We start from the raw sequence: 27,566 nt of genomic DNA on the forward strand, positions 1-27,566 counted from the left end.
TGTAACACATGAATGTATTAAAATTTAACTATGTAAATAACAACTTGTTTAAAGAGTACCAGCATAAAAAAGCAGTCACTTTATGCAAAATAAGTGATTAATAAACGTGGACGGCAATTAGGCAAGGAACTTGTGTTAAACTGGACCTTTTTTCAAAAGTTAAGTGTGTTGCTGCTTATTACGTTTGTACAAACCTACAAAAATTTTTACTAAACTACACTATGAATAAATGGAGAAGTGTTTTGTATGGGAACTTAACTTATCGGCGGGTGCTGGTCGACTTATTTCCTCTCTGCTGATTAAGCGTTTTACGACGGGTAAACAATGGGTCCCGGGCCGTAAAAATGGAGGTATTCTGTCACAGCATCGAAATTACCACAAACACGCACCCCGTTTTCAAGAAATGAGCAAATATTTGTGGAGGAATCCCTGTTGCAACACACGATGACTTCACTGTTTCAGTCCACGTGATATGGACATGCACGAATTGAAAGTATTGCCTTGCGCATGGGCGCAATAATGAAAGCGACTTGACTAAACCAAGTGTTATTGAATACGCACAGATTTGATATTTGCATCCCTTTTTTATAACTTGGTTTCCTTTTGATTATTTTGATTAGTATATATACTTATAATAAGGTGAAGCGATATCTCCACATAACATTACTTAAGTCTGATTGTAAAATGTAAACTTTCACGGCCGGAACTGTCATGATTAATAAAATTCTTTTCCGGGCTATTATGCCGTGGTCTGATGGATTTCGCATTGTAACCCAACGTTTCGTCCCCATCTGCGGAGGACATCTTCAAGGGGGTTCGTGGCTTCTGTTAACTTCCGAAACACACACTGTCTCACTACTGACTGCAGCAAATTTTTTGTTTTCGCGTGCTCCCGCGCATAGGCGTGACGTCACATGTTTTGAATACGCGAGCGCAATTGGCCGTTGTCGGTTGCCGCCGTCCGCTGTTGCTATCATCCCATGGCGGAAGACTGGTACACATCTTCTTCAGCACCGGCATCCAGATTTCATTCAATTTCACGCCCTCCTCCTTCCTATTAAAATTCCTGGGGTGTTTCATAATCTCTATAGCCTCTCTGTAAAGCCTTTCATGATATCCGCTTGTGGCTGCCAGTACTTGAGTTCTATCAAAATAAATGTGGTGGTCTCCTGACTGCAAAGCGTGTCCCGCAGATGGGAACGAAACGTTGGGTTACAATGCGAAATCCATCAGACCACGGCATAATAGCCCGGAAAAGAATTTTGTTAATCAGTACGTAAGTCTGTCTAAAAGACCGAGAAATAAAGGGCTTTGCCCCCCCCCCCCGGTCCCCCCAAATGGTAACAGATAGCAACCAATTAAACATATGATCCTGCCTAACACTCTACACCTCCATACAATGTCAGTGTAGAGGGGGGACAATTGTGTACCTTTTTATTTTTTCTCATTACTAATTTATATATATGTTTTGTACGTTGCCACAGAAGACGCCAAAAATAGGCTTTTAAAATTATCTTTGTAGCAGAAGAGCAATTTCCGGAGAATATTCATTTTTTGTAACAACTTTAGTTTCAGTCTTGCTTGAGAGTACTTATGTTTAAGATATCACATAAAAAGGATGTGTCAATTTTACTCAGGCATCAACAATGTGTGTAGTAAATGGTATGTGTGCATAAAATGCAAGAAAATACATATATTAAAATCATCAGAACCGCAAAAATATTTTTATTACGCCAAAATATTCCAAGATTCATAAATAATTAGAGGTAAATTAATGAAATCAGTGCAACCTAATAGTGACTTCTATTAAATACATATGTGTAATAATCAATCAACTGACTTTTTGTTAAGCGCCAAGTTTGCTGCAAAATCAGAAATTCTAAAAAATCTTCATGGACAGAGTAAGAAAAGTTATCCTATAAACATTATTCATTTTTGTGACTTCAGAATTTGTATGTTGTATTGTATTTTCCTTACACTATGAGAAAGATGGCTCTTGGCACCAATTTAGTTTCAACAAGAATCCATGCTTTATTTACAGTACTGCAAGTAGTAATTATCTCTCATTATGCAAATTTCACGCCGATTCATATTCTTTGTGTTAGCTGTTGGGCTGCCTCCCAGCATTGTTATTCCAAACTCGACCAACAGACTAACACACAGGTTGGCATAGGTAGCCACTATGTTGGTGCCCATGGCTATGCTGCAGATTTGTTTGCCTACCTTCCCTTCAAATGAAAAATTGTTGATAGTCAGGGTGTAGTTGTTAATGTGTAAAAGGAGTGAGGTGGTCCATTACGAATCTAAAAAGACAATGGGACAAATAGTATTCGATAGCAGTAGGGCCATGGACAAGAAGGATGTTGGTGTATAGGGAGTTGGCATCAACAGGGATTAGGAGGGATCCACCAGTAAAGGGGTGAGTATGGTGGAGAGTCATTGAAGGAAGTGGTTAGTCTGTTTGCTGTGGGAGGCTAGTTTTGTACAGTTGGTTTGAGATGCTGGTCAACAAGAGCGGAAATTCTTTTATCAGGATCACAATACCCAGCTACTTAGGGATATCCAGAATTTTTGGGTTTGGGGATTCTGGGGGGCATGTGTGGCGTGTTGTTGGAGTGATGAGTGTGATGAACTGGGGCAAGAGGTTCTGGGAAGGGCCTGTGTATTTCAGTAGGCTCTAGAGGCTATGGTGGACTTTTGGGATGGGATCACTCTGGTAGAGCTTGTAGATGGAGCAGACAAACAATTGGCAGAAGTCTTCTGTCAGGTAGTCCCTGCAACTCATTACAACAGTGATGGAACTTCTGTCTACAGGTAGGATGAGTAGGTCAGGATGTGTTCCAATTTGTGTATGGCTGTCCTCCCTTCTGGTGAAAGGTTAGTGTTCTTACGAAGGGCTCTGGGGAAGATTGGTAAGACCAAGTTGGAGGTAATTAATTCTTGTAAGCTGACTATGGGGTGGTTAGTTGCGAAGTGGACAGGTGGAGAGGGTCATAGTTTGGTGGTGGTAGGAACTGGTAGAGGCACGATTCAGTTATGGTATTAGCCTGGCTTTGGTTGGAGGGATTAGTGACAAGAAGTGTATCCACTGAAGTAACTGGGAGAAGGAGAGTAGGTCTTTGCCAAGTCTAATGTGTTTAAATTTTTGTATGAGGTAGATGGTGAGGACTTAGGATAGAACTAAAACTTTTGTGGGACTGGAGTTTTTGGTGGATAGGATAAAAACAGTTTTTTGGTTTGTATGGGCCCTGCGTTTTGTGGAGTGTTGGAAGGTAGTTTTTCAGGGTGTGGTATATTTAAGAGGTCAGCTAGGCAGGGTCTGGGTGCTAAGAGGGGATGGTAAGGGGTTCACAGTGAACAGGATGACTGTTGATGCATAGTGGTGCGCCAAGGAGGGAGTATGATGTCAACATGTTGGGGAGTTTATGGAGGTGGTGTCTGAAAAGCTCCTCCAGTGTTGGAGTGCAAGGGTATTAATTTCAGAGGCGGTATGTATGTACTGAGTATTGCACTGTACCAGTATCTTGTGGAGGGAGTAGAGGTGATTCTGGGAAGCCTGTGCCATGGAGATGTGTTTTTGCAGTATCAGGTTTGTGAGTGATTGAGACTGGTGGAATTTTAAAATATGAAGGTCATTGTGAATGGATGGGTGGAATGCATACAGAAAAGTATTTTTATGGTAGGCCATTTGGGGGAGGGAGGGATTTCATAGTTTAGGCAGCATTTTAGGAACAGTGTGTGGGACTGGATTTTAGCCAGTGAAGCTGATAATCTCTGGTTAAAGGAATAAACAAGAATCTGCAGCTGTGTCTTAACTTTAAAATGTATCTGAATGATTATGCGAAATTTAAATTGAAAATTCTTGTGGGGCATGCACACTTCTGTGTGAAGTTCAATATCTCTGTTGAAAGGAATAGACAAGAATCTGCAGCTATGTCTTAACCTGAAAATAATTTTTGCATTAAGATTAGGGACATTATAAAGATACAGCGTAAACATACAGTCTGTTTTTGTTGGAATGGAGTATTCCCACTGAAATATGAAGTCCCTCCTGTGCAGCGAATAATGCGCTATGTGACAGCAGGCAACTTGGGAAATGGTAAAAGGATCTTGAGAATAGCTAACAATGAAAAAAATTCAGTTGGAGACATGAAGCACTCAGCTCCTTTTATACTGTACATCATTTAAGATTTGTATAGCAAGGTGTATGTCACATTCTTCAAATAGAATTATGCTGTCGCTGTTGTATCCAATGCTGTAACCAATGAGAGGCAGCATGACGCAAGGTATGACAATGCACTAAGCTAGTATGCCTTGATGATGCTGCTGATGCCAATCTTTGGTTCCCCATTGAGGTTGCCAGCAAGCTTGCCTGCAACAGAAACACAATGTATGAAACACTTATATGTCATACGTCTTGAGAATTTTGTCTACTTCTCCTTTCATGCAGTAATGTGAAGCAAACCTTGAGAGTTTCTGCAATCGTATGGACAATGATACTCTTCTTTTTCAAAAAATCATTAGAAAGACAATTCTTCAGTAACCTGTGTGTCTGGCTCGGAATAAGTAAGTGAGTCTAAAGCCTGAGAGTTGATTCTTTGTGTTGCTTCATTTATTTATTATTTTAAGACTATTTTCTATACTCTGTACTTTAACTGTCTATACAATATTGTTATCATTCTAGGTGGTGCCTACATTCTCATATGCCTTGTCAGGTTTCTGAAATATGTAGCCCATTTATGCATAAGCCTGCCATTTAGTCACAATACAATAAAATGTTTTAACCTGTAATTTTATTTCTCCAATTGATTAAAACGACTAATAAACGGCCTTTTATTAGTCCAGTATGAATTCAATTGAAGAGTATTTATTGAAGGTGACTGCAAATACTCATCCAATAGAAAATTCATGGGAAATTTGAATTCATGCCAAAACTCTTCAACAATCTATGTCATAACCTACTTTTCCACTTACAAGGATCACTATTCATGTCTTGATTTGCACCAGACTTTCACTGGAAAGAAAAAAATCCTTGACCATGCCTCTTACAAATTTTTCAACTCTATACAGGATCTGGAAATTGACAACTATTTGGTGATTGATCCTAGGCTGTGAGCCATTTTTAATGAAGAGATTGGCGTATTAATAGGTAGTTGTATCATTAGTTCTTTAAGGTAACTTTTTGTAGGTGTGATTAAAGATCAACAGGCAAAAGTCCTAGTTTACTGGAATGCCTTCCTCACACTGTCACACTGCAGACTGCTAACATACGTCCAAGTATACAGAATAAGTTATTAGATACGTGAGTGGCTCAAAGAATTCTTGAGTAGCAGAATACATTACATTGTCCTGGATGGTGAGTGATCATCAGACATACAGGTATCATTAGAAAGGCTCCAGGAAAGTGTGACGGAACCGCTCTTGTTTCCTGTGTATGTAAATGATCTGATGGGTAGAATAGGCAGCAATCTGTGTCTGTTTGCTCATGATGTTATATTGTACAGTAATCTGTTTTTCTTTGAGTGACAATAGGAGGATAAATGTGGCTTGCATAGAGTTTCTGTTTGGTGAGATTAATGGCAGCTTTCTGTAAACATGAAATAATGCAAGTTAATGCAGATGAGTAGGAAACACAGTCCTGTAATATTCCGACACAGTATTAGTGGTATGCTGCTAGACATATTCATATCTACAGTGACTGGAAATGAACACGTCTGGAAATGACTTCAGAGCCAGCAGCGGCTGGACAACTGGCCAAGAGCATCGACAGCACTTCATTGGAGAACAGCAGGTGGGTGACACAAGAGAATGACAGACAATGCAAATGGTATGGCAGAATAACAAGTCCAAAGGGCAAACCAAAATCAGAATTCTAAAAGGAAGGGAATTTAGAACCGAGACAACAATGTGCAATGAGATCTATATTGTAATGCAGAGAAATCACAAGTAACAGATGGAGAGGCCACAGTGCTAGGTTTAAAGGGTGATTGCAATCCCTGATAGGCTGGCTGGAAAGGCGTGACTTGTAGCAGTGCTTACATCAGCAACTGCAGTGCCTGCAATTACAGCAGTTCCACCTATTGGCAATCATCGATGTCCATACTATCCAGCAGGTCTACAAATTTGCTGGGCTGGGGTACCAGATCCCTGCCCCTCAAAAGGGCACATAGAGTCGGAAGCACCCTGGATGATTCTGGGGAAGGCAGAAAGGTGGAATATACCCACACGGGCTGCACCCAGCGGAAAGTGCCTGGCAAGCTGGGTTCGGGTTTCTGTGACTTGTGTGGCCAGGGCATGGATGAGAGTATGTGGCTGCAGCCTTGGTCATGGACAGAGGTGGAATGGAAGGTGCTGAGAAATAGTGTGAGTGCAGATGTGTTCTTGGAAATACCCACCTCTTTCAATATTTATTGCTTAAATTTATGCACCATATGCTCCACTTTAGCATTGGAGGACAGGTGAGATGTTGGACTACATTGTTGCATGATGCCACTGGAGGCACAGGTTTGTTTGAAAGTCAGTACAGTAAATTGGAACCCATTATCTGACATGATGGTGTGGGGAAGCCCTTCAATGGAGAGAACTGGGATGAGAGCATTGAGAGTGCCATCATTGATGGACATCATGCTGACCACACATTGGATGTTACAATAAGCATCCATGTCAATGAACCATATAGATCCCAGAAAGTGGCCAGCAAAGTCAAGATAAATGTAATACCAGGCATGGTGAGGGTGGGCCAGGGGCAAAAGATTGAGGCAGAGCTGCCCCTGTGTCTGGCACAAGCAAAACAGATGCGTACCATGGTCCCCACGCATTTGTTCTGTCCTAAGTATTATGCAAGGTGCTTCATGAGGATCTTCATCTGTGACATTCCCCAATACCCACAATGGAGGAGGTGCAGACATATAAGGGTAGATGGGATGATGACACAGTGAATATCTGCTTATGTGTGAAGCAGGAAAACATTGGAGATGACGGACAATTAGTTGTAGTGGCGAGTATAGGCCCAGAGCTTGGCATCAGAAGACTCTGAAAAAGAAGGGGGCCACCCATGGTGCACATAGCGCATATCACACCACAAGATGGGGTCACAATACATATTCATGATGATGTGCGTAGCCATAATAAGTAACCCATCCAAAATGTCCCATCATTCTTGTCAATGTGGAAACAGGAGATTTCCTATCGTCCAAATGCTGGATGCTGGCCAGGCTCTGAGAGCAAATGGAAAAGGGCCTCTACATTACATGTTGTACTGTGAGTTTGTATTTAATGGTATAAATGTAAGAGCCGAGGAAAAGCACCAAGTGCAGGACGCATTGTGTTGTCCACTTCAGAAGCTGACAGCAGGGTCCAAAGAGAGCCAAGAGCAGCTTATGGTCCATAATGAGGATAAAGTTGGTCCTGTAAACGGAAACACAGTACTTTTTAATGTCAAAAATGATTACCAAAGCCTCTTTCTTGAACTGCAAGTAGTTCATTTGAGAAGATGTTAACGAATTTGATGTACAGGCAATCAACTACTCTGTATCACTATCATTACAATGAACCAGTACCATGACACCACAAGATGGGGTCACAACTCATGTTCATGATGATGTGATTAGCCGTAAATAGTAACCCATCCGAAATGTCTCATCATTTTTGTCAATGTGGAAACAGGAGATTTCCTATCAGTCAAATACTGGATGCTGGTCAGGCTCTGAGAGCAGATGGGGAAGGGCCTCTACATTAAGTAGTAGTACATGTAGTAAAGAGCACTCATGGCCAAAACCAGAGAATAGAATGGAGTAAAGGGCATAATGCAGGACACCAATGCAACATGCACTTCAGCTGTGTGAAAGCATGCTCACAAGCAGCTGTCCATCTGTACTGAACAGCCTTCTTTTACAGCTTGCTGAGTGTATGCATAATGTGGGCTGCCTGAGGAAGGAACTTACAATAATAATTTACTTTCCCTAAAAAAACCTGAACTTCCTGTCGGTTTTGGGGGCAGGATAGAGAGTCAATGGCAGAAAGATTGCGGCCAGTGGTGTGGATCCCACTTTTATTATGCAAGTGGCCCACATATTCCACCTGCTCCTGAAGAAACTGACATTTGTATAAACAGCACCTGAGCTCTGCATCATGCGATGTAGTAAAGAGTGTACCAAGTTTGCACAGATGGTCCTGACATGTAGCACCTGTAGCAGTTATGTTACATGCAGTACAAGTATGAATGGAAACCGTTAATTTTTCTGGGTGTATCTGGAAAAATCACCAGAGTGAAAAAGATTCTAAAGGCAAGCACCTGTATTTGTGGGAGTGTTGATGACCATAAGGCACTGTGATTCCTCATCCAGGTGTACCTGAAAATATGCTTCAGCAAGGCCTGTCTCAGGGAAATAATCACCTCCAACGATCATTGTGATGAAGTCCTCTGGATGTGGGACACAGAAGTTTTCCACTTGTGACTGGGCATTTTTGTTGACATAAAATTTCCACATAGCCAGACAGCCTTTGAGTTTACTGACCACCACTTGGGGTGTGGCCCAAGCACCAGTTTTGACCTGTTCAGTTACCCCTGCTGCATAGAGGCGATCAAGTTCTTGCTTAGCAGCCTCCCCTAAAGAGAGAGGAAGAAGTCACATTTGGCAGAAATATGGCACAGCATTAGGACATAAGGAGATATGGGCCTAGAAATCTGTGGCGCACCCAAGGCCAGGGTCAAACAGAGGTGTGAAGGCAACAAAAGAGATTGTCAGGGTCTAGTAGGGAACCATTTTGGATAATGACAGAAACATTGTCAGTGATGGAGAACCCAAACAGAAAGAAGGCACTGGGGCCATAAATGTTGCCAGCTGAGTGTCTATCAACAAGAAAAGAGTTATCTGCTGTACAACCAGTTTCTATGTATTATTGACTATGCATTGGTCCTGGAGAGGAACTGAACTGTTTCCATAGGTAACCAACATAAGGAAGGGTGGGGTCAAGTCAGGGGAACCAAGACGAGCATATATGTGGAGGTTGGTCGAAGAAACAGTGTTCCTGTGTCCAGCCAGTAGCAGACATCCTGGGTTGCAGTCAAGAGCGTCATAAGCAACTTAAAAGTAGAAGGATCACCCTGAGAAACAGCTGCCTGAAGTTCATTCACCATTTGCTGATGCATGTGGGTGGTGGAATCTGACTGTATTGATGGTTCATAACAAACAGTGAGGAGATGCTCATGTTTCCCATAATGAATGCTGTGTGCCCAATGACCTGGACAGCGTACTTGCAGGTGTGACATGATGCAATCAGGACATGATGAGAGACCCCACTGCTTACCTCAACGACTCATGGCAGGCTATTCAGAGGCTACAGAGACATTCAAGATAAAGGAATCATGCTGGATCGTTGCTAACTGAGGTCGAGGCACGATGCATTCATTTGCAGCCTGTATGATCTCAAAAGAATGCATGATTTTCAAAATATTGTATAGGGAAAGGTTGTCCAGTTAGGGGATTACAGTACAAACTTCCAGATTAGGATCCAGTTGGACCACAACACCTCAGATCAGTGAATCTGGATATGAAGCTTTGCAAGCTGAGTTTGTACAAGTGAGATTACAACATTGACTCAACCCTTGAAAATCTGTTCTCCATGGATGGTAAAGTTGACTAGGCGCCTTGTGGTATTAATGAAACTCAATGCACAATGTGACCACATGGACTCATTTGAAATAGTTATTGGACAGCAATTACCACATCTCTTCGATCATAAGTGCAACTGGACTCGAGAATGGAGTCCACGTAGCAACGAAAGCATGTCCGGGAAGCCCAAAAAAAGGAAGCATGATCGTCAAAGAGCGTCATCCAAAACCTGCTAAATGGTAAAGTGTGGTGTCAGCCAGCGATTCTCAGTTTGAAACAACCTGCAAGATTTAACAAGTGTTTGTGGATGAAGCAACATGTACCACACAGATAAAGGAGTGGTGCAACATCTACAAAGAAAGCTGCTTATCAGTGGGTGAAGCAAGTACAGGTAGGCCCTCAGCATGTGCAAATGAGGTTGTTATAGATCACGTAAGGAACCTGGTGATGCACGATAAATGATTCATGATCAGAGAATTTCTGAATGAGGTTAAAATTAGTACTGGATCCATTCTCTCCATTTTAAACAAACATTTGGGCTTCAGAAGGATTTCAGCAAAATTTGTGCTGAGTTGCTAACAACTGAGCAGAAGCAACTTTCATTGGAGTGTTCACAGGACATACTCGATACTGCGAACAGTCATCCAAACTTTCTCAAAGCAGAGATCACTGGTGACGAGTCCTGGGCTTATGGGTACGACCCAGAAACAAAGTTCCAGTCATTAAAGTGGAAGCATCCATCACCCCTGAGATCCAAAAAAGCAAGGCAGGTACACAGCATAGTGAAAGCCATGCTAACCATCTTGTTCAACTCTGATGGTGTGGTCCTTCACAGGTACACCCCAGAAGGTACTAATGTCAATAAGGAGTATTACCAAGAGATTTTGTACCACTTTCTCACTGAAGCAGTGAGATGCAAACAGCCAGACTTGTGATTGGTTGATTCGGGGGAGGGTACCAAACAGAGATTTCAATGGTCCCATCAGATTAGGGAAGGATGGGAAAGGAAGTCAGCCATGCTCTTTTAAAGGAACCATCCCGGCACTAGGTTTGTGAGCTGTGGACAGTTGGCTCCTTCACCATAATAACACACCCTCTCATTGTTCTCAATTGATGGCCAAACACAACACAGCTGAAGTTTATCAACCTCCTTATTCCCCTGACGTAATACCAAGTGTCTTCTGGCTTTGCATAAATGAAAAAGACTCTGTAAGGAACCAGGTTTCTACAAAGGGATCACATTATACAGAATTTGGTGGAGCAGCTGTGCACCATGCCAAAAGAGGCTTTTCAGCGATGCTTTCAGCAGAGGCAGTAGCATTGGGAGAGATGTGTGGAAGCTAAAGAGGACTACTTTGAAGGTAAACAGCATCAAACAATTGTATTTCAATAAAGACTGATTTTGTAAATAAAAGTCAGGTGCGTTTCGAACAGCCCTTATAACATCGTTTGTAGGGAAAGTGAATGGTTGACTTTGGTTTATTAGGAGAATTCTAGGGAAGTGTACAAAAGACAGTGTACAGAACATATCAATGACAAACTCTGGAATACTGCTCGAATATTTGCGATCCCCACCAGGTAAGTTAAAGGAAGACATCAAAACAATTCACAGACCTGCTGCTGGATATGTTTCCAGTAGATTCAACTAACAAGCAAGTGTTGCGGAAATGCTCGTTCCACTCAAAGTGGAATCCCTGAAAGGAAGAAATTTTTTTTTCTGTGAAAGCTATTGAGAAAATTAGAGAACCAGTATTTGTGACAGATTACTGAATGGTTCTACTGCCACCAACATACACTGGTCAGCCAGAACATTACGACCACCAACCCACTATCAGTATAAACCCATCCATTTGATGGCAGCATCACTTGGTGAGGAATAACTGCTAGTCTGACATACACGTGGCACATGTAGTATTGAGATTGCTGTCCATGTGTAGAATGGGGAAGTCGTGCAGTGCATCTGTGTTCAACCAATGGCAGATTGTGATGACCCAGAGGCTCAGCATGAGCGTTTGAGAAACCGCACAACTTGTTGGATGCTTGAGGTGTCCTGTAATGATTACCTTCAACATGTGGAAAAACACAGGTGAAACCACGTCCAGGCATTGTGGGGTTGGAGGGCCACCCCTCATTGCAGATGTTGGACATTATAGACTGGGCGACTGGTAAAACAGGGAAGTCACTGAACTGTGGCAGAACTAACATCATACTTCAAGGCTGAGTACAGTAAAAGTGTGTCTGAAGACACAGTGCAGTGGACACTCCTAACGATGGGCCTACACAGCTGAAGACCCATGTCTGTGCCATTGTTAACACAATGACATTGGCAACTATGACTGAAATGGGATGTGACCATCAGCAATGGACATTGGTGCAGTAGCAGAGCATTGCATGGTCTGATGAATCCTGATACCTGCATACCTGCTTCATCATGCCAATGCTAGGTCGCAAATCTGTCATCTTTCAGGGAAACAGTTCCTTGACTCCCGTACTGCGGGATGGAGAGAACTTGGCGGCAAATCCATTAAGCTTTGGAGAAAATTCATGTGGGCATCCATGGGGCCAGTGGAGCTCATGCAAGACACCATGACGTGCCAAGGAGTTGGCATTTTTCAGCAAGAGTGTTCGCGCCTGGTAGCTGAGTGGTCAGCGCGACAGAATGTCAATCCTCAGGGCCTGGGTTCGATTCGTGGCTGGGTCGGCGATTTTATCTGCTCAGGGACTGGGTGTTGTGTTGTCCTAATCATCATCGTTTCATATCCATCGACGCGCAAGTCGCCGAAGTGACGTCAAATCGAGAGACTTGCACCAGGCGAACGGTCTACCCGACGGGAGGACCTCGTCACACGACATTATTATTTAGCAAGAGAGTATGCCATATCGCAAGGCCAGGATTATGATGGAGTGGTTCAAGGAACACAGTGGCGAATTCCAGTTGGTATGCTGGCCACCACAAATCACCAGATCTGAACTTCATCGAACACATCTGGGATGTAACTGAAAGTGGTCAGAGCTAATCACCTCCCTCCCCAGAATTTAAAGGAAATAGGTGACTTGTGTGTGCAGATGTGGTGCCATCTCCCTCCAGCAGCCTGCCAAGGGTTCATTGCTTCCACGTCACGTTGCGTTGCTGCTGTTATCTGTGCCAAAGGTGGACATACCAGCTATTAAGTAGATGGTCATAATGTTCTGGTTGATCAATGTTTATTTCACAGAAAGACCATCCAAAAGCAAAACGAGGATAATGGAATGCAGTAGAATTAAATCGGGTGATGCTATGGGAATTAGATTGGGAAACGAGACGCTTAAAGTAGTAAATGAGTTTTGCTATTTGAGGAGCAAAATAACTGATGTTAGTCGAAGTAGAAAGGATATAAAATGTAGACTGGAAATGGCAAGGAAAGCATTCCCGAACAAGAGAAATTTGTTAACATCAAGTATAGATTTAAGTGTCAGGAAACCGTTTCTTAAAGTATTTGTATGCAGTGTGGCCAGTTATGGAAGTGAAACGTGGACGATAAATAGTTTAGGCAAGAAGAGACCAGAAGCTTTCGAAATGTGGTGCTACAGAAGAATGCTGAAGATTAGATGGGTAGATCACATAACTAATGAGGAGGTATTGAATAGAGTTGGAGAGAAGAGAAATTTGTGGCACAACTTGACTAGAAAAAGGGAACAGTTGGTAGGCCATATTCTGAGGCATCAAGGGACCAACAGTTTAGTATTGGAGGGCAGCGTGGAGGGTAAAAATCGTAGAGGGAGACCAAGAGATGAATACACTAAACAAATTCAGAAGGATGTAGGTTGCAGTAGGTACTGGGAGATGAAGAAGCTTGCACAGCATAGAGTAGCATGAAGAGCTGCATCAAACTAGTATCTGTACTGAAGACCATAACAACAACAAGGACCATGAAGACAAGACAAACCAATACTCATATGGTAGCATTTAGAAGAACTTTTCCCATGGCTCCATTTGCATATGGAACAGGAAAGAGAATTATTGGCAGCTGTACAAGGTACCTTCTGCCTTCAATTGCATTGTAACTTGTGGCGTATATATGTACAGGGTGTTTCAAAATGAATGTATGGGTTTTAAGGCTTTGTAGCATTTACTACATTCAACTTACGGTTATAAATAATACATGAAATGAAACAACACCTCAAACAGTTGGCTTTTCTTTTCTATTTTCTTTTTTTCTCTCTCTCTTGCTTCAAGTGTTGAATGTGAGCACCATTCATCGCCCATGGAGTCGATAGGCGAGTTCGTCTCAAACCTTAGTCAGTATGTCTGGAGTAATTGTCAAAACAATGCTGTTACTAAAGTCAGGTAGATCAGCTGGTAATGAAGGCACATATGTGTGATTCTTTATGAACACCCAAAGTAAAAGGTTGCATGGCATCAGATCATGTGTTAACATGGAGTCATGCAAAATAAGCTGTTATCTGGCCCCTTGTGGCCCAATCCAACGGTCAGGTAAAACGTCTTTTAACCAATCCTGCAACTTACTGCAAGCTGTTCCAAGTTGACCCTATGGGGCACGGGCACCCACATGCACTCTTGGGCTCTTCTGGTGAACAGGTGCTAAGCAGTTGGCTACCTACAAGGGCCCATTTCAACGCACATCCGGACTCCTGTGTTATGTTCCTGTTGCTCAGTTACATCTTGTACTTTCTAGCGGACTTCACGATGGCAACGAGTTCTGGAAGCAACCTGTTGCCATTTTTTACTGTTTGGGAAGAATGCTTTTTGTTTGTTGAGAAAGATGGGTTGCCTTGTTGTCTTATGTGGCCCAAAGCTCTGAATACAATGAAGAAGTACATTATACAGCATCACTACATGTCTCTTCATGTGACGAACTACAGTGAGCCATACAGTAATGCAGGAAAGCAAGTCATTGTCACACTTAAGAGAGAAGTTCAGCAGCAGGTAAATCTGATGCAAAATAAATTAATAAATATAACAAATGAATGCATACTTGTCCTGTGTGCTTTGTATTGGTACTGATTAGTGAACACATGTTGTGCAACTACTGTAGACTGCTGATGTTGACAAAGTCAACTGATGCGGTCGTTCAAGCAAGCCACAAAGCTGCACTCATCATTGCGACAACTGGAACACCATTCCCATCGGTCCCTTGCTGCTCACCATTGCTGAGTGCTTAGAGCCAACTGACACTACAAAATTTGAAGGAGTTTGCCTCTCCAAGCATATGTTATCTCATCGATCCATAATATGGGCACGGATTTCGAAAATCAACTGAAACAGAAATGCCAGACTTTTATAGCTTGATGAGGCCACAGATGTCTCAGACCAAAACAGCTCACAATATTTGTGAGGAGCATTAATTCAGAACTACTTGTTTTCGAGGAACTGCTACATGTGATACCAGTGGAGTATACAACCACAGGTTATGACATATTTGAGGTTGTCTGTGAGTCTGTAGAAAATCTGCTTGCCGTGGGATAGGCTTTGTTCTGTGGCAACAGGCAATGCACCAAAAATGGCTGGGAGCCAGCAAAATTTTGTCTGAAGGAAAAACACAAACGAAATTTTCGAAAGAAATGTAAAGCATACACTGTTTTGTGAAACAGGAAGCCCCTGTATTGAAAGGGTGAAATACGCCGACATCATGATGGTCATGGTGAAGTGTGTAAATTTTGTAAGGTGCCACAGTGTCAACTGTCATCAGTTCAAAGGCTTTCTGCACGACCTGGAAGTGGCCTATAGTGGTATCCTTATCACTGCACAGTACAGTGACTTAGCAGCGGCTAATTTCTCAATGTATTTTTCACAATCTAGGAATAAATTGCATTGTTTATGGACCGGAAAGGAGAGAGGCATGGGTAGCTGTCCTGGCCTTCCCAACTGACATTACAAGACATTTAAACAGCCTAAATACATCACTTCAAGGAAAGAATTTATTAATTGTTGATATTTGTGGTAAAATTAATGTTTTCATGGGCAAACTTGATCTATTTGAAAGGCAACTTGGTAGTGGAATCTTGAAAAAATTTTAATGTTCCCTTCAATAGCCTGGAGAAGTTAGTTTTGGTGATTAACAAATTATTGTACAACTTTGTCAAAGTTTTGAAGTGAGGTTTCAGGACTTGTGATGCCTACAAAATGAGTTAAAACTGTTCAGCACTACAATTTAAGTTGTACCAGATACTGCTCCTTCAGAAATGCAACTAGAACTACTAGATTTGCAAAACAGCATCCCGTACAAGGCAGTGACAGATACATATGGGGTTTCACGGCGACCGCCCCCCCCCCCCCCCCCCTCCCCACTGCGGGGCCGTCTGCCATTGACACCTGCTTCACCCCCACCAGTCAGCCCGTACGCTATTCGTTCTTTTCTTTCGTCAGTCCACTCGACTGAGTCTAGTAATCGAGTAGTTGTACTTTCTGATGTAACACGCGCATCCGCGTTATCGTATTTTATACGTTTCTGTCTGGCATATAGACAGCTAACACATTACCTATGAGAAAAGTCGCGCCCATTCTAGTGATCTCAATGCGTTATTCTGTCTATCATTTCTTCGAGAAAAGTGACGAATATTCTACTGTTTCCTTGTACAGAGAAAATATTTAACAAGAAAATATTTACCATTTAAAATTCAACATACTTTGCCCTCACAACTATTGCAACATGACGGAAATGATCTGGCACATAATTTGAATCAGTGCTTAAGTGAGCCACTGTTCTTTGAAGAAGAATCACTCTTTGTGATTAAGGAGAGACTAATGGGAGAGATTCTTCAATACAAGTAAACGAGCAACAACGTCCTTAATGATCGTGATTCCGTAATGCAAGCGTTGTTTGTTTGTCCTAAATCTGACTATGCTACTTTGCACATGCTGTACAACATCTTTCCTTGTTTACTTGCATCTGTTGCTACAGCAGAAAGAAGTTTTTCAGCATTATGGCGTACAAAGACATAACAGGTCGACAGTGAAGGAGGGTCGACTTAATGGCATCACTCTGTTGCACACACACCCTGACACTGATTGTCCTATTGACGATGTAATTAACCAATTTTCCAGGAAGAATAGGCGCATAGAATTCATCATTTAAGGAAGAGAACCACAATTGTAACTTTTTTATATCATAAGATTGCATTCTCCTGTGTATGTGTATAATCAGTTTAAATAAAACTTTCTTAAACTTTGCTTGTGACTTGATTATTTTTTATCACGGTAAAATTAAAGGTAGCTCAAGGTAGCTTTGGCACCCCCTCCATGAGGTTTTTCTGTATCCACCATTGGCACAAGGACGTATATTACATAAAGTGACCAGACGTCCCGATTTGACCGGAACGGTTCCGGTTTTTGGAGTCTTGTCTCCTTATTCTGACCGGGTTCAGCCGGGACGCCTAAATGTTGCGGTTTTTGCAGGTCAAATCCAAGTCTCGGTCATCGGATATTTCAACATGTAACTTCTCACATTTTTAGTAGTTTAAAAGTGTTTTTTTACTTTATTTCCATATCATTTCCCAAACCACATTACAGAATGCGTTTACACGACCTGTCAGCTGACACGATCGAGACCTTCAATAATACTTGTGCTGAAGTTGGCATTACTGAGCAGGTTTTCCGTAGCGGTAGCCCTTTCGTGATAGTTTTGTTGGCGTGAGTATTGTACCGCTTCGCAATGCCCTAAAGTCACAAAGTTTTCAGTTCCGAACTTCAAGAGAGGTAAGTAACGTATTCATAATTCAGTGTCATAAACAGTGTGGTAACTCTGCTTTTAATTAACCCTCAACTACTATGAATCGTCTCTCAGAACGCTATAATTTTTTTCTGTTGTGATATATGACACTCCCACGCAAATCGAAGTGGGTTCTTCTTATTGGATGTAATGCATGGATGCCAGAACTCTGACTATTACTGCACTTTTTTAGTGATTAACCGACGACTTAAACAGAGGAGTGTTACAAGTTTAAAGTGTGTTTGAGTGTGTATGTCAGTGGTATCATAACTTCCGAACGAAAGATCCGATTTTAGTGCCGTTTTTTATTTGACACCTGGTTTAATCAGAATGGTTCGTAGCTATGTCCCATGAAAGTTTGTACAGCATTTCAAATTTAACCAGCTAAATTTTAAGTAAAATGTTTTACGATAACTCCCCTGATAATACGCTATGTAATACGATTCATAAGAGCTACGTCAAGTTACGTAGTGCCAGATTGTAAAGCTTAACGCGTTGCCGGCAAATTGTGAGTTTTTCGTACGAACGAAGTGGCCACTGGCGCCAACTACGAGTTGACTCATAGGAAACGAGTTTATGCGTATTTTAGCCAGATACGAAAACATTCGTTGCAAATTCGTCAGCAACAGGTACAGTAAGTAATCCGGACGTGGTGAAACAGAATTTTTATTTTCCCACTTGGAATAAAGTAAGAGAAAAGTGCACACAAAATTTCATCCAAATATTTTAGTTTCATACGAAAAATGTATACTGTGTGTCGCTAATGGTAACGGAAACAAAGTTTTTTAGTTGTTAATATGTCTTAAAGCAGAGAAAATGAGAACAGCTGACACGATTAACATTTCTAATGATGCCACCCAGACCCCCACAGGACTTACCGGACGCAAAAAGTTCAAGTTCTCCTGTGGCTGATAACAAAGCAAATTAAAACACCTTCTAAAGTCTACACAGGATGCAATGTATTTCAAGCGCCAGCCTTTAACAATAAAATGATAATTACACTTTCACAGTTATATCATCTTAGCTGTACTATATTAGTGAGAAGTACGTAGCTGTTTATTTTTAACTATGAACTCCAAATTCGGTTCAATAGACGTTATCTTTACCGGTTCAATTTCTAATTGGTTTATAAAGGCCTATTTATTTCTTCAGGAACACCAATGCTGAAAACCCCGATTGATACTTAGCCGTATGTATCTAATTTAAAGGTATTAGAAATTTCATCCATTGTTCCTCTAAAGCGGGATCTCTTGACGACAAGATACGGTATCCAAAAATCTATCACACGACAGCACAGTTAACGAGTCAGAAATTGAATAAGAGTTGCTGTATAGTAAGGGAATTAATCTATGTTGTACTCTCTTTGAAATTCTCGTAGCATTGTGAGCCTCACTGTTACGCCAAACTAGTGATGGGCTAAACTTCGATTTTCCGGTATCAGTTATTTCTGTGAATGCTACTATTCAGTATCTGTTATTCTTAACTGTGCTGTCGCAGTTAAGAATCGCAGTTAACGAATTCAAGACTTGTATCCCTCCGCACTCTACCACTGCTGTTTCTGTGACTTCTGCGAGTCCTCTTACTTTTGCGATTTCTGCGATTCCCCCGATTTCAACGATTTATCATCTTATGAAAAACTTACACTTGTCCACACAGAAAATTGCATCTCAACAAAACTGTCTTTAGTAAGTATGTTTTACATTTGTTCTACCGTTGGTTTTAATTTTGTATTAAAGAAACAATTGTGAAAATATTAATAGTGTAATTAATATGTAAGTAGCCATACAGTACCTAACAGTTCTTGTTTAGAAAACGAATTATAACGTATTGTTATGCTCACAGGTATCCCAACTACATTTCAGACTCTCACAAGGTAACCTCCCCATCGTACCGCCCTCAGATTTAGTTATACGTTGACACAGTGAATAGGCCTTGAAAAACAGAACACAGATCAATCGAGAAAGCAGGAAGAACTTGTGTGGACTATGAAAAAATAAGCAAAATATACTAACTGAGTAGTCCATGTGCAAGATAGGCAACATCAAGGATAATGTGTGCTTAGGAACATCGTGGTGCCGTGGTTAGCGTGAGCAGCTCCAAAACGAGAGGTCTTTGGTTCAAATCTTCCCTTGAGAGAAAAGTTCAGGCAGTCGCACCTAATCAACTTCGCTCTCCAAATTTCCAGGACATGTTCAGATTTGCTTGGACATATGCAGGATTTGACGGTCCACACACGGAAAAATTTGAAAACGTTAAAAACATATGTTTTGACAGAACACAGGGAAAACTGTGCGACTGTGAAACCGTTGCATTCATTTGTTGCAGTTTATATCACAAACTCTTATGTTTTCATCACTTTTTGGGAGTGATTATCACATCCACAAGAAAACCTAAATCGGGCAAGGTGGAAGAATCTTTTTACTCATTCGCCAAGTGTACAAGTTAGGTGGGTCGAGAATATATTCCTGTCATGTGACGCACATGCCGTCACCAGTGACGTATAGAATATATCAGACGCGTTTTCCTGTGGAGGAATCGGTTGACCTATGACCTTGCGATCAAATGTTTTCGGTTCCCATTGGAGAGGCACGTCCTTTCGTCTACTAATCGCATGGTTTTGCGGTGCGGTCGCAAAACACAGACACCAAACTTATTACAGTGAACAGAGACATCAATGAACGAACGGACCGATCATAACATTTTGCGAAAGTAAATAAGGAAGGAAGGAGGGAAGACTTGAACCAAGGACCCCGCGTTTGGCAGCTGCTCATGCTAACCACGGGACCACGGCGCCCCTGAGCTCACGTTATCCTTGCTGTTGCCTATGTTTCGCATGGACTACTCAGTTTGTATATTTTGCTTATTTGTTTCATAGTTCCACATAACTTCTTCCTGTTTTCTTGATTGATCTATGTTCAGTTTTTCAAGGCATATCCACTGTGCCAACTTACAACTAAATCTGAGGAGTGTGCGATGGGGAGGTTACCTTGTCGGTATACCGTAGCGATAATTCAAAATATCAATGTCAACAGACCTGGAGAAATTGCCACTGCGTCTTTAGACTGTCTTCGTCAGACGAGAGGTTAGTATGCAAGTGTTTCGATGAACTTAATTACTTAAGTGAGATCGTTCTTGCAAATGTGAAACATCCCCCATTGAGTGTCTTTCATTACAGGGAATATTAGCAATACTACTCTGTCAATCACATTGCTTGTAATTAGTGACAGCAAAAATGTTTAATAATCGTTGTGATTTTGCAGACACAGTTCCGACTCTGATTACTGGTTGCTGTACGTATCTTTCCACATCAACGCTCTTAAGAGAGAATCGTGAAGATTCAAGACAACTCTTAGAGGATTTGCAGTTTAAAAGTGCCATAATAATTAAATAAGTGTGCAGAATGAGTGATTGAACAGTGTTTAATTGAAGTTATTATGCTATTTTAAAGGAATGATAAATAAATGTTAAATACAGTGAGTGAATAATGAAAATCTCATTTTCCCCATATTAAGCCGTACTACACCTTCAATTTTTCGCTATTTAATTATTGGTAAAAAAATTTTGGTGAGTACAACTTGGGTTTAACAACTGAACACCTGTTCATTCATCCATCTGTTCGTCTAGCATCCTCTTATAAGTCTCTTCATTGTATGTATGTCATATCGTCACTAGTTGTAGCGCCGCGATATAATTGGCAAACTTTCTCTTATATTTTGAGTCCCTCATCAATAACTTAGCCTGTGTGGCTAGGTATACTCTGTAGCCCATGTATGTCCGGTCTTCCTGGGTATTAATGATGTAGTGCAGTGTGTGCGCTGCCAACCACGTCCACGTGTTCTTTTTGGTTACCGGATAGTAAGTTCCATCCGGTTGGAGAATCGATGTTAGAGAGATGTTCTGCATTGTTGTCCTGCAGATCGATGCCATGGTCCTACGACACCAGTTCTATATATGGCCGTTCTCACCACAGGCACAACGGTGTTGTAAGGTGTCGATGACATTACATTCTCGACACTTGTGTGACACCGACAGATGTGTTTTATGGAGTCGCTCTCTAGTTGGTATTGTCTGATTGACAATTTTGTACCAAGTGGATCGGACGTCAGTGCCTAGAACACTGTTATTGATGTTTGTCCAGATTCTAGTCCAATCCGTAAGGGGTACTTCGTCACCATTCAGTGGGCTCTTCCAGTTTCGTTCATCAGCCGATATAGCTGAGCAGATGTTAGATCACTTAATGGAGCACTCGATTTCGACTTCAGGTAGCTGGCTTCTAAGAGAAACATCCTGATATGATTCGCCTTATAGTGCACTTCCCCCAGGTTTATTGGTATTTGCATGTTGTATGGTTGATATGTCCGTATGGCCATACGAAGTGCGCTGGCGGGGTATTTGTGGCACAGCTCCAGTGTATTACATACGAGGAGAGCCTTGCATTTCGTTGAGACATCTATTAGACCTAGGCCCCCTGCCGCTGGAGGGAGAGTGACGACGTTGGTCCCCACCTTGAATATCTCACCCCTCCAAACATACTATCCGACTGCCGACATGATGCCCCTGGCAATAGTGTCTAGAACTGGGAGAACCTGTCCAACATACCAGATTTTGGAAAGGATCTTGGTATTGATGAATTGAACTCGTTGAAGCAGATTCTGTTCTCTGCTTTTATTTTGTTGAAGGCAGGCTTTCGTGATGGCCAAGAGTTCTTTCCAATTGACTGCCGTTGTTCTTATAGGGCAACTGCTCATTTTTATACCTAGCGGTTTGACAGTCTCGCACAACCTGTAGGGACAAGTTACATCTGTCGGAAAGCCTCCCCCAATCGGCAATAATCTGGTCTTCGTATAATTTAATTTGGAGCCTGATGCTCGTTCGTATTCAGTGATACTGTCAGTGATCTCCCGTAGCTCCTGTTCCGACCGCGTGACAGCACTCACGTCGTCCGCGTAGGCAATACATTTTATGTTGCATGAGTAGACAGTTAAGCCCTGAAGTTTACAGTGGAGCATCCGGAGAAGTGGCTCAATTGCTAATACGTAGAGAGGCATAGGCATGGGACATCTTTGTCTTACTGACCATCTGAGCTACCGAAGTACGCCCGGCACTCACGAGCTTTACTTCTGCCAGTATCTCGTCTCCTACCTTCCAAACTTTACAGAAGCTCTCCTGCGAACCTTTCAGACGAGATACTGGCAGAAGTAAAGCTGTGAGTAGCGGGCGTGAGTCGTGCTTCGGTAGCTCAGATGGTAGAGCACTTGCCCGCGAAAGGCAAAGGTCCCGAGTTTGAGTCTCGGTCGGACGCCCAGTTTTAATCTGCCAGGACGTTTCTTGTGTAAAGTTGTTATTGTGATATCTGTGACTTCACAATCTCCGTGAGTTCTAGTCGATACGTGATTTCCTGTACAGCACTAAGCCAAACGCAGGACGACTGTCAGTAAACCAGTAGCATAACGACGTGCAATTTAATTATTTTCTAGAATGAGTACGACTCCTATGTAACATACAATTGTCATGATTCCCTTTGGAAACTATTTTTTAAAAATTAACTTACTAAAAAGTGATTAGTTAATAACGTACGTAATTGTAAACAGTCGATTACGACAAGGACATATTTGTGCTACCCGATATTTTATTTTTGTGTCCCGTTGCCGGGTCGCGACCCTTCAGTTGAGGAACGGTTTCGTAAAGCATTCTTCCACGCAAAAACTTGGTGTTTCTTCACAAATTGGACAAAAAACTATGAGATAACTGGTAACTCATGTGGAAAATGTACTTTCTCCTTCCGCTCTATTTCTTTAAAGTGCAAGGCGATATTATTGCGCATCTGATCTGAACTCTCCACTCTTTACGCCAACTATGAGATAATTCGCAGGCTCTATTTTCTCGTCAATAATTGGTTTTAAAAGACAGATGGACTATACATGAGATGACGACTCGAACTGTATGAACTGTTTAACAGGTATCCTGGGAGCATTTAACTCATTTTGACCGTGACTGTGAACGTGTTAAAAACATCTAAATTAAAGTCTTCGAGAATGTATGTTCATCTTATACTTCCCTGTTCTTGTTCGAAATTTCTTGCCTCTTGAAGGCAGCTGTGCGAAAATTCTTCAGTTTAAAGAGCTGCCTGTTGAAACTGCAAATATTGTTGGAAAATTACGCGATACCATCACAGAATAGAATTTGAATGATAAGGTTGTACATTCCGCGAAGACAATGCCAACATAAACCTTGGTGGACGGTCTCGAAGAGGGACAAACAATATTGGTCGTGAAATCATTGGTGTAGGATGTGCAGCGCACATGGTGCATAATGCTATAAAGAGAGCTGCAGACTGTTTACCAGTCGATCTAGAGTGTGTCATTCACAAGTTTTATTATTACTTCAACATATATTCTGTCATGTAGAAAGCCTGAGTACAAACAATTACTTGGATACAGCAGTACCAGATGCTTAGCCATGGTGCCAGCCACGGATCACTAAAATCATATCTTTTGAATGAAGAAAAATCACCAACAATACTATGGAAATTCTTTGAAAGCCCATGCTCTTAAGTTCTCCTTAGGATTTTACACAATGAAGCGTCAACCTTTCACGCAGCAGTATTGAAGATATTTTTATGCTCTCCGCGGGTATCCCGCCGTATATGATCGTCTTCAGTAAACGATCCTTGCACTGCTCAATGTATTATGCACTGCTATCATAAAATTCACAGATGTTTCAAGTGAACTAAGTTCGTTCATGTCCCGCTCAGATTCAAGTTTGCTTAAAGCAGTTCTCATAAGGAGTTGCATGAATCTGGTTTTTCATTTTTCTGTCATATTCACTTTTAAATCATGAAGTGTTTTTATATATACATGACAGAGAAGCCTCCCGTGCAAATTCAGATTAATCTTATCCGTCAGAATTGATTTCAGACTCTCAAATTTCATTTGCGTTATCTCAGATGTCCATATCTCATTCATCAAAGAAAAGATACACTCGATTACTGCATTTGTACCTAGAAGACACAAAGCAAATTCCACAATTCTGGAAATATTCTCATAAGGAATTTGTTTCTATGTGAAGTGTAGCGCATATTAGTGCCAGTTTCTTCTACATTCGATTTGTCTATTTTATGAGGCGTGACAGACTGCTGCATATTAAGACACTCTTGAAATAATTCACTGTCGTTGATGTTATAGTTTGGCAATACGCTTATGAGAGATTCGTGGCATTTTTGGACCTCAAGGCATGTAAGTACATCGTTTAAAAGAACCGATTTGAAGTCCAAAAAGGCATTAAAATGTTCCCTCCACTGCTCAGTGTATTGTGCACTGCTATCATAAAATTCGCAGATGGTTTCAGTGAACTTAATAACGTTCATGCCCCCCCCCCCCCCCCCCTCAGATTCAAGTTTGCTTAAAGCACTTCTTGTAAAGTGTGGCATGAATCTGGTTTTTCGTTTTTCTGCCATATTCATTTTTAAATCATGAAATGCTTATACAGCCTCTGCATATGTAACTTGATTGCCTTCTATCATCAATACTGATGTGATCCCGTAGATTTTCCCAGCGTCATATGTTTATCCTCTTCATGGGTATGATCATCTTCACTACACAATACTTCAGTGATCCATCTGGCCACCATCTTCAGGTGCGATCGCTGAGTACACGATGACACATTATTTTTAATAAATTTCTTGAACTATATTCATGTGACTGCAGCATATTTTTTCCTTCCCCTGAAATCTGTATGGGAGGGGGACATGGTCTCCCTTGCCCTCCTGTATGGGCATCCATATTAGTCCCAGCTTCAGCTTCCAAAAATATGGTCACCTTATATTACAACACCACAAATTTGGTAAGATGGTATTGCGATCTTCATACAGAAGACTACCAGTATTCCAAATTACACAGGAACATAGCTTGACATCATATCTATGTTTGGCTCAACATATGGTTGCCAACAATTGTTTCCTATAATTAAGAGAGTAAAAACTGCAGAAAGGTGCCAGCTGCATGAACCAACATAAGGGTATTCTGCATCTTGTGGCAGCTCAAGAACTGACAACCAATATTTCATTAATCATGAATAAATGAAAATGTATTTCTCAAACTAGATAAAATACTTGTATATTTATTTATTTTATTTATTTTTTTTATTTTTTTTATTTTTTTATTTTTTTTTTATTTTTTTATTATTTATTTATTTTTTTTTTTTTAATCAGAAGCCCTGTATTGCCTTGTACGTGGTCTCCTCCCTAGTCAGTGTTTTGTGCACAGTGCTGCATGTAAGCTGCTTGCCAAGCCCTGTACACGTGTAGCATTGTGTGCATGTGCACAAGCTGCTTGCAGCTGAGTTCTTGAGTTGGAACAGCTTGGTGTACTGAGTTATGCCAATGAAGTGGCATGCCATCTTGCAGCCAAATAAATTAGTGTATTTTAACTTCTTCCAATTGAGGAAAGGGCCATAGTTCTAGCAGATTACAGCTAAGAAACACCAGTTACAGTTGCTTCATCAGGATATGGCAAAAAGCGGGAATCTCATTACATATACCATCTTTCAGGGATTTTATGACACCCCATATGTGCACATTATGTGAGCTCTCATGTCCACATAAGTGAAATGCTGATTCATCACTGAAGACAATACAATCCATAGTATCTGCATCATCATGCAGCAATATTTTGTTTCCAAAATTGGCATGTAAATCATAATCTGTAGGCTATAGAGCTTTTAACAGCTGCAAATGATAAGGACATAGTTGTAGTTTTCTTAAAAGTCTCCATACAGATGGAAGTGGAATTACTAATTCACAACTACTCTTACGAATTGGTTTCTTGGGGCAATGCATGAAACACTCTCACTCCTTCAACATGTTCTTCAATCACCCATAGTCATTCCATATTCTTTCCCCTTGTGATCAAGTATACAAATAAAACTTTTGGATTGCTCTTTCATTTTATGTATTATTTATAATTGTACGTTGAATGTAATAAGTGCTATAAAGCCACAAAACCATATGTTCATTTTGAAACCTCTGTAGATGTATATTATTTATAAACACAATCTAATGTGAAATTATAAATCTCAAATGCACTAGTTATATAAATGAAAATAATCAGTTTTTGAAAATACATTATAAAATGGATAGATGACCTGGGGATCTAGACCAATTTTCCGTGACACTCCCCATTTCGGAAACTTCACGAGTGTTTTTCCTTCATCCCTCCTTCTTACCTTTCAGCCCTCCTGACAGAAGGAGTCACTGGCTTCAAAAGCTTGTGCATTTCATTATCTTGTATCTTTTATATGTGCCACTAAATGGTGAGTAGATTTTTTTTTCCAATCTGTATTATATTATAAACGAACTTGTTACCAACTTGAAACAATGACACTACATTTATAGCATAATCAAGACATTTTCCTAATAGCAGGAGCAGTCCACTACTTTGACCACTGATGTAGACGATAATAGAAACACAACTGTAAGCCTGCCTTTTATAGCTAACTTTAACATACAAAATTTCACATTTGAAGTTTATATTGACCTCAGTAGGTGTGTAAGAGGTTTTTTAATGTTTTGTGATACATGTTCCTCACAGAGATGATATTCATTGTACCAAAATACTTGCTGTATCTGCAAGTAGCCACATATTAGAGCCCAAGAGAGGAATGGGTGAAGCTGCAAGGTGGAAGGGCTGCCTATGGTAGACAACATGACTCCAAATGGTAGTTTAGCTAACAATATCTGACTGATGGGGGATGGTAAACAGACAAGGCAAGCCTAAAGTGAGCTATGGTACAGTGAGGTACAAAATGTAAAACTTCGCTTCAATGGTGTCAACAGGCCGAGAGCAAAGAGAGACGCAATCCAGATCCCACCCAGAGAGTAAGACCTATGCCCTCTGATGGCCATCATCAATTCCCTCTGTTGGACATTTAGCTTCCATGGAGGTAGATACAAAATACTCACACGCTGCTCATTCACTAAAGCATTTTGTTAATATAATAGAGAATAATAATTTGGAAAGAAATTTTGTACTGCTTGCTGAAGTACAATCTTATGATAAATACCCTTTTAAATAGTCATTTTAACTACAATTTCACAATACTTACAGACCATAGGAATTTGTCACAAATGACCCATCACAGTTCAAAAGAAATAACACAATTTGTAATTGAGATACCACACAACAAAAAAGGACCTCCATTACTCTTTGTAGGCTTCCATGACCAGAGTAAGTGAGCACAAAGTTTT

At 41.0% G+C, this 27,566-nt stretch overlaps 1 protein-coding gene across 1 annotated transcript in view; it reads right to left on the minus strand.

Annotated features, from left to right (window-relative positions):
* Positions 1-3,460: 3,460 nt before the first annotated feature.
* LOC126355386 (aminopeptidase N-like) overlaps positions 3,461-27,566 on the minus strand; it is a 159,450-nt gene continuing 135,344 nt past the window's right edge. Inside the window, exon 14 of the mRNA XM_050005680.1 lies at positions 3,461-4,372. Coding sequence (XP_049861637.1) covers positions 4,220-4,372 — 153 coding nt within the window. The 3' untranslated portion in view covers positions 3,461-4,219. The remainder of the gene's footprint in view (positions 4,373-27,566) is intronic.

The sequence above is a fragment of the Schistocerca gregaria genome, chromosome 3, assembly GCF_023897955.1.
Source record: "Schistocerca gregaria isolate iqSchGreg1 chromosome 3, iqSchGreg1.2, whole genome shotgun sequence".
NCBI classification, from domain to species: domain Eukaryota; kingdom Metazoa; phylum Arthropoda; class Insecta; order Orthoptera; family Acrididae; genus Schistocerca; species Schistocerca gregaria.